At 38.7% G+C, this 7746-nt stretch overlaps 1 protein-coding gene across 4 annotated transcripts in view; it reads left to right on the forward strand.

The window, feature by feature from the left end:
- tcf4 (transcription factor 4) overlaps positions 1-7746 on the forward strand; it is a 215516-nt gene that overhangs the window by 119655 nt on the left and 88115 nt on the right. For all 4 annotated transcript variants that reach the window (XM_068334441.1, XM_068334438.1, XM_068334440.1 and 1 more), the window contains 2 exons: positions 2405-2531; positions 3888-3937. In XM_068334441.1, coding sequence (XP_068190542.1) covers positions 2405-2531; positions 3888-3937 — 177 coding nt within the window. The remainder of the gene's footprint in view (positions 1-2404; positions 2532-3887; positions 3938-7746) is intronic.

Consider the following 7746-nt stretch of genomic DNA (forward strand, 5'->3'; position numbering starts at 1 on the left):
GCCCGGCGGTGCCAAGCTAACTCTTGTTTTCAGCCACAGAGTGGACGGACACGCTGATCAGAATTCAGATTAGCCGGAGAAACATCAACCCCCCCCCCCTCCAAACACACTTCTCCACCTTCTGCTTTAAATACACTGCAAACTAATTACTTAACGAGAAAGCTGGGGAGGAAAAATCTACCCTTTAACTGAGTAGTGGTGGAGTCTATTTAAAGGAGTTTGGGGGTGGTGGTGGGGTGGGGGGGTTGGCAAGCTTTCCACCTTTTTCCCTCCACGCTAGCTTTTTTGTGCCATTTAAAAAAAAAAAGACCCTCTCCTTCATCCTTCTCTCTCTCTCTCTCTCTCTCTCTCTCTCTCTCTCTCTCTCTCTCTCTCTCTCTCTCTCTCTCTCTCTCTCTCTCTCTCTCTTTCTTTTATTCTCACGTTTTCTCCGAAACAGTCCAGACGCCACTTGTTGCTGCGCAATCATTGAACTTGATTAGCAGGACAATGTGTGTGTGGGGAGCGGTTTTGCGAAGTTTGAGTCGTAAGCAAAGTCACGTTTTAGAGGAGAGAAAACGCGTCAGAGTAGAAGTTAAACTCTCGTGCTGTGGAGCTGTGGGATTGAATGTTTCCACGCTGAGCAGCATGAGGCCGCGCTCGTGGAGGTAAATACAATCACATCATCCTTTATCATTATCAACGTGGTCTATCTATCTATCTATCTATCTATCTATCTATCTATCTATCTATCTATCTATCTATCTATCTATCTATCTATCTATCTATCTATCTATCTATCTATCTATCTATCTATCTATCTATCTATCTATCTATCTATCTATCTCACTTGTGTGTCTATCTAACAAATGTTTAATGAGATTTCACTCTTTATTCTAACCATACAGTAGATGTTTATTTTAATACGTTCAGTAGCAAATCAGATTTGTCAATGGAAATATTATAAATATTATGACTATCATGTTACTGCATGAGGAATTCCCTGAAACTAAAGCTTTTCTGGAGCTGTCCATCATTAATGTCCTTATATTCAAGCTAACACTGCTGACATGTTATTTCACCACATCATCAAATTACCTGCTCTGTTGGTATTGGTCTGAGTAAAAAAATAAATAAATAAATTATATATATATATATATATATATATATATATATATATATATATATATATATATATATATATATATATTTGTTGTGTGTTTAGTGTTTTAGTCTTGCAGCACATTTATCCACAATTGTCACTTTACAGGACGCACATCATCAAGTAAACTTTCTGGCACCTCGTGCAACGACTTTGTCGCTGTTTCACACAAAAGGAGAAACCTTGTGTTTCTCACTTTGACTGTTCTGCAAAATGTCCCTAAATTTATGTCTATTTTTTTTTCTTTTTTGTTACTTTGTTTAGATTTTTACATCATGCTGCTGTGCTTGTTTTGTATGTGGACTAAGCGTCCTTGTCCATGGTGCACATGAGGGTTAAATTGCTGCGTTACAGTGTGTTTCATCATTTCACAGTGAATAAAATGTTCTTAACATGGTCTGTAGATTATCTTAAATAACGGGTTCGTGGTGAAAAGTTGCCGTTTATTTTTAAATGTGTTGTTTGTGCTTTCAGTGTGATCTTTGTCTATTATACACACACGTGAAGCTAGACGTCTACACCAGAATCTCAGCACCTCACACCAACACTAAATTCGGACTTTTTTTTTAGTCATTTTTAATTCCCTCCTCAATAAAAGTAATAAACACTCCCATGTTCCATAATTAGGCTCAAAGCACACAGCTGTCTTTGGCACCACCAAGAAATCTGAAAAAAGTATTTCCTTAATTTTCCAGTACTCCCACATTGACACATCAGGATGATTTTCACCAATAGTCCTCAACATTCCAGCGTTCATTCGTGTTCCATCATAGTCTACAAGCGTACCAATGGTTAATACTGTAACTAACTTTTCATATTCTGCCTGTCCTTAACGTAGCTAATAAAATTCCAACTTTTCTTGCCCACAAAAATGTCCACATCCCAGTTATGTTAACATTTTGATTAATTGTAGGTATTTCTATCACAAAAATCTTGCGATGACTATTTGACATCAATTGACAGGTTAAACTTTGTGAAATGATTTGTAAAATGATCATACTTATAATCTGTACTTGTAGCCGTAACTGTTACCGAAAAAAATATCATTCATAAAAAAAAAAAAAAAAAGACCAAACATGGGCTCATGTATTTTATTATGCTTTGCTACAGTTTTCCTCAGCGTGTCTTCTGTTTTTCTTTGAGAAAACTGCTGCATTTTCTTCTTTTCCTTCTCCCATCATTAATAAACTGTCCCTCTCTCTCTCTCTCTCTCTCTCTCTTTCTCTCTGGTTGTGTTTCTCCTCTCCCCAATGTCCCAACCAGTCAATACTGGGTGGTGAGCTGGGTTTGGGGAGTCCCGGCGCGGCGTCGCCTACGAAGCCAGCGGGGCAGTACTACCAGCACTACGGCTCCAATCCACGGAGGAGAGCTCTGCCCATGGACACCATGGGTGAGTCGTTGCGAACACACTCACACTGGTCACACTCTTCAGGTCTGATATTCCATGACAATTTTTTTTTAATTTTATGCCTGCAAATTATTTAAAAAACAAAAACAAAACAAGAATATACCGTATGATTAAATAAGTTTAAAACAAACAGTGTTATAAATCAGTCACTCATGAAGGTTAGAATGTCCAGTCTCTTTAGAGGTGTTTATGTGCATTACAGATGGAGCCTCTGATAACATCTATGCTGGGAGGCTTTACTGCAGAGCTGTTGGAGTGAACGTCTTTAGCAAGGCAGATCAAATCAATTAAATAATAACAGACTGACATCATAAAACCAATATTTTAGTCCAATTCATGCCGTTTTACAGTTCTGGGTCATCTTCATCGGCCTGTTGAGAATCGGGCGCTGAGTGTTTAGGGTCTGAATCAATGAAGATTTAAAAAATAACCTCTTTTTTGTTGTCTCTTCTTTTAAATCAAGTCCCATTTTCTTAACACCAATAATAATTAAATTCACACATTGGTAATTCAACAACAATGTCCTGGACCGGAGAATATAGTAAAATCATCCATGTAATAAATGACTTAGGCCTTGGATTCTTTTTTTAACACATGTCGAGTATTAGTAGCAGTCATTATTAGAGAAAATCAATCAAAATAAATGGTCATCTATTTAATCCGACACTTTAACCTGGGTTGTGTGTTTCTGTTTCGTGAGTGTGGCTTCATGTTGGTGTGTGACCGTCTTGTTTGTCTGTATTCCAAAAGGGGACATCACAGAAAAATACAAGGAAGTCTGTTTTCAAAGCAGGACAATGGTGGTCGTGGTGCAGCCTTGGTAGCATTAACCTTGACAGGACACACACACACACACACACACACACACACACACACACACACACACACACACACACACACACACACACACACACACACACACACACACACACACACACACACACACACACTGTGGGCAGGCTTCCAAAAAAAGAAATCGCTCTTTCATTTCTCCATCAAAGTCTCACCTTCCAGGTTGATAGGCTGCTCCGTCACTCTCCTTGAGAGAAACCCTGACAAATATTCTGCACATATGAAAAGCTGCTTTTCTTCCCTTTATCAAAACAAAAAGAGGAGAAAAAAAATCTCCCTGGCCCCTTTTTTGTATCCTGTCTTTTGATTTTCTGCATCATATTGTGTCGCACATGTTTTCACTAAAAGCTTTCTTTGTTAATTTATCGGCCACGGTTTGAAAAGTGGTCTCACTCTTTCTTCAGGCTGATCAATTAAATTCTAACAAGTCAAACCAGAAGCTCAGTTTCAAGGAGAAATAAAAGCCTTTTTTTTTTTCTCTTTCAGAGGTTCACACAAAAAAGGTGCGGAAGGTCCCTCCCGGCTTGCCGTCCTCAGTAAGTGATAACATGCCTTTTTTTATTTTATTTTGGTGGTGTAATTTCTGCTTCGAGTATAGCTGGAGAAAAGGCTGCTGATGCTGATGCGTGTTTGGAATCACTGAGCTGGTTTGGTTGCAGAAAGGACAAAACGTGAAGTTGTGAAAAAAGCTGCACACGTTGCCAGGTTTTTGTGAATTTGTCGAGATGAAGATGATGCTGTTGTTGCTGGACAGAAACAGCTGCTGGCTTTTTGTTGTCTGTTCCTTTTTATAGAGTATTACATCCCAGAATAAATAACTTGACACTAAATAAAGATGTGCATTGTTATGCATGTAAAGATTGTTCTGGTATGATTGACAGCTAATAAACTTGACTGAAAGGAGAAAGGGGTATATTTATGTAATCACAGAATATTACAGCGATCTTTGTTTGCAGTTTTTTTTTTTATTGACTTGATTAACTCATCGATGACAAAAGCTCCATCTGTAGTCGGTAGGATTGTCACCAGTCAAGCCTGTCAGCTGCTGGATGGTTCACTGGGAAGGTAGATAGAGTTAGAGGTCCTAAAGGAACAACATGGAGTACAAGAGCTAGTTGTGTTGCCAGCTTTTTAAATTCGACAACATGAACATTGCAATAACAATCAGTAGCTTGTTGTTGACGGTCCCTGTTGTGAAGAATCCTCTCAAAGAGTTTAATTCCAAAATTAACCTGCAAAGAATGTATTATTTTTAAAAAAATATTTTTTTCTTTTACTTCCTGCTCCATTTATCATTTCAAATTGGTACAATGTAATAAACAGTGTATAACACTGTAATAGTATTACACAGATTAATGTATGTATGGTCTAACTTCTATGAAGAATTTCTATTTGTGATTATTTCTTGTCAATGAAAATCGGCTGACAACAAATTTTTGGAAAAATACAGGATTTAAAAGAAACAAAATGAATGATCACCACAATCAGTCCCGTGTACTGATTTTATAATTTGACATTTGAGCGGTTTATTCTTTATTAATTAAGTATCAAAGTTTGGGATTGAAAGTTTTCCGAGTGATAGGCAACTGGGATCAAATTTTCCAGTTCATAAGAGGAAGAAACAGGAATATTCACCTATCAAATTATAAAAGAAGGACAAACACTACTCTTCCTGGTTTGGTTCACATCTCTGTAAACCATGTCTGCATCTGATTGGCTGTTCAGTCCCAACATCTGAGGAGGAGACGATGCAGCAGAGCATTTTGCTGCACAATAATCTCACAATGAATTTCACTGAGTCACTGTGTTAAATTTGAAAATAGCTTCTGCTGTACCTTTGGGTTCTAGATGAATGTGTTTTCCTCATTTCATGCTGCTATATATTTATATTCCTATGTTTTTAAAAAAAAATTAAGGCTCCTGCTATATTATATTTTTAATTTAATGTTTCTTTTGCTCAATTTGGAGTTACTCGACTCTATGATGAGTATTTTGTTAATCGGTTGTATAATTATAATTACAAAGTTCTCGTTACGCTCAGGTTCTGTTGCATCTCCATTTGGCAACTGCTGGCATGAAGTAGAAGATGCCTTTATAATGACATTTGTGTTAAAAATATTTTGGTGTAGCAGCTCTAGTGCTCATTACGGATATTTCTATTTTTGACTGAGGTTTTTTTGGGGTTTTTTTTTAATACTCATGAAGACTTTCTTTCTGCTGCTGACCTTATTAATTGCTAGTTAACTATGCCTGAATGTACGGCATGTCAGGCACCTCTTTGGCTCGGCGGGAGTCCGCCTTTCTGTGGCCCCAGTCTGCTTTGTCCAACGCTTCCTCCTCTATTTCCTCCACCTCTCTGTCTATATCAGCCTGGGAATGGGGGAGGATGAGGGAAGGAAGGGGGGAGAGGAAGGAGGAAAGAAGGGAAATAAGGAAAGGGGGGTGGGGGGTGGAAGGCCTTACAGAAAGAAAAGGAGGAAGCGCAGCTTGTTTCATACGGAGGCCTGCAGGGACTGTTGTTTTATTTTAACATCAATTAACATCATAATAGCCAGAGCTGGGAAGTAACTAAACGCATGCATTTAGTTTACATGTGGAATATTGTTTTAGTCCCCATCGGAAGAATACTATATTTTCTTCTTCACGGTAAACAAATGCCAAATACTAAATTGCTTTTCCAGTAACTAAAGAAAGTGTAATAGCTAATCCTCTGACTGGCCGTTGGTCTGCAGGGTCACGTCACCTATTTTGTCTCCACTCAGGTTTTATTTTGGGATCAGGAAGTTTAACCTCATTGAAAACTGAAGAAGGAACTGAGAACTCTTCTCCAATCCGTCCAATCCAATCCAATCTCTATTTGTTAAGAACCTTACGACAACCACAGTTGACCAAAGTGCTGCACAGATGAATAAAAAAACAAAACAAAAACATTATAGATAAAAGACAAAACGGCTCAAATATTGTAAGTAAAATAAATTAATTAAAAACATAAAACATGGATAAAAGCAAAAGCCATACAATCAGAGCTATAAAATAAGATAAAATAAAATAAAATCCAATGACTATCTAGATGTTAAAAGCCAAGGAGAAGAGGTAGGTTTTCACAAGCGATTTAAAAACTGACTGATTTGTTGAGGCAGATTATTCCATAATTTAGGAGCCACAACAGCAAAGGCACGGTCCCCTCTGAGCTTCTGTTTGCTTTTGGGCACACTCAGGAGCAGCTGATCAGCTGACCTGAGAGAGCGAGTAGGTTAGGTACGTGAGGGAGTAGAAGCTCAGAGAGGTAGGGCGGGGGGCAAGAGCATTTAGGGATTTAAAAGTAAATAAAATAATTTTAAAATGGATTCTTGACTACTGCCCTGATCTGGCTGTCAAGATTGAGATCTGAATCCATTTTAACCCGAGATTAGTGATGCTTGGTTTGATATGCTGGGCCAAAGAACCCAGATCTGGAAGGGGTGTTCCAGCGGTGCCACCAAAAACCATCACTTCGGTTTTCTTTTCATTAAAATTCAAAAAGTTCAGGGCCATCCAGGCCTTAATGTCAACAAGACACTTAACTAATGCATGTGATAGAGTATGTATTATTCTTTTTGAGTGAAACATAAATTTGACTGTCATCCGCATAACAGTGGTAATGAATCCCATGCTTCCTGAGTATGGAGCCAAGCGGGAGCAGATAGAGAGAGAAGAGAAGAGAAGAGAAGAGAAGAGAAGAGAAGAGAAGAGAAGAGAAGAGAAGAGAAGAGAAGAGAAGAGAAGAGAAGAGAAGAGAAGAGAAGAGAAGAGGGCCCAGAACTGAGCCCTGTGGGACCCCACACAAGAGAGGAGCAGAGGAGGACACCGAGTCGCCGAGGCTAACACGTTCGATCTCGACAGAAAACCATGCAAAATACACTTTATGTTTTCACCTGCGCTACTCTGTTAATTGAGGAGACAAAAGAAAAAGAGGAGATGGACTGGAGGAAAAATAATGACTGGAATCCATGGGGAGGGGTTTCAGTCAGGGGCTGACTCACCGATACAGACACAGCACATTGCTAGCTGGATCCAAAACAGTTATTTGTGGTGAGAAACATCATCTAAAACCAGAAATCTGGCATAGCATAGTACTTGTACTTGATTAGAATTTGGCTGTATTTGCATTTATAATTATAGTATGTATTTGTTATTTTCGTCTTTATAGATATAACTATAGACACACACACACACACACACACACACACACACACACACACACACACGCACGCACACACACACACACATGCACACACACACACACACACACACACACACACACACACGCACACACACATGCACACACACATGCACGCACACACAC

The sequence above is a fragment of the Antennarius striatus genome, chromosome 15 (assembly GCF_040054535.1).
Source record: "Antennarius striatus isolate MH-2024 chromosome 15, ASM4005453v1, whole genome shotgun sequence".
Lineage (NCBI taxonomy): Eukaryota > Metazoa > Chordata > Actinopteri > Lophiiformes > Antennariidae > Antennarius > Antennarius striatus.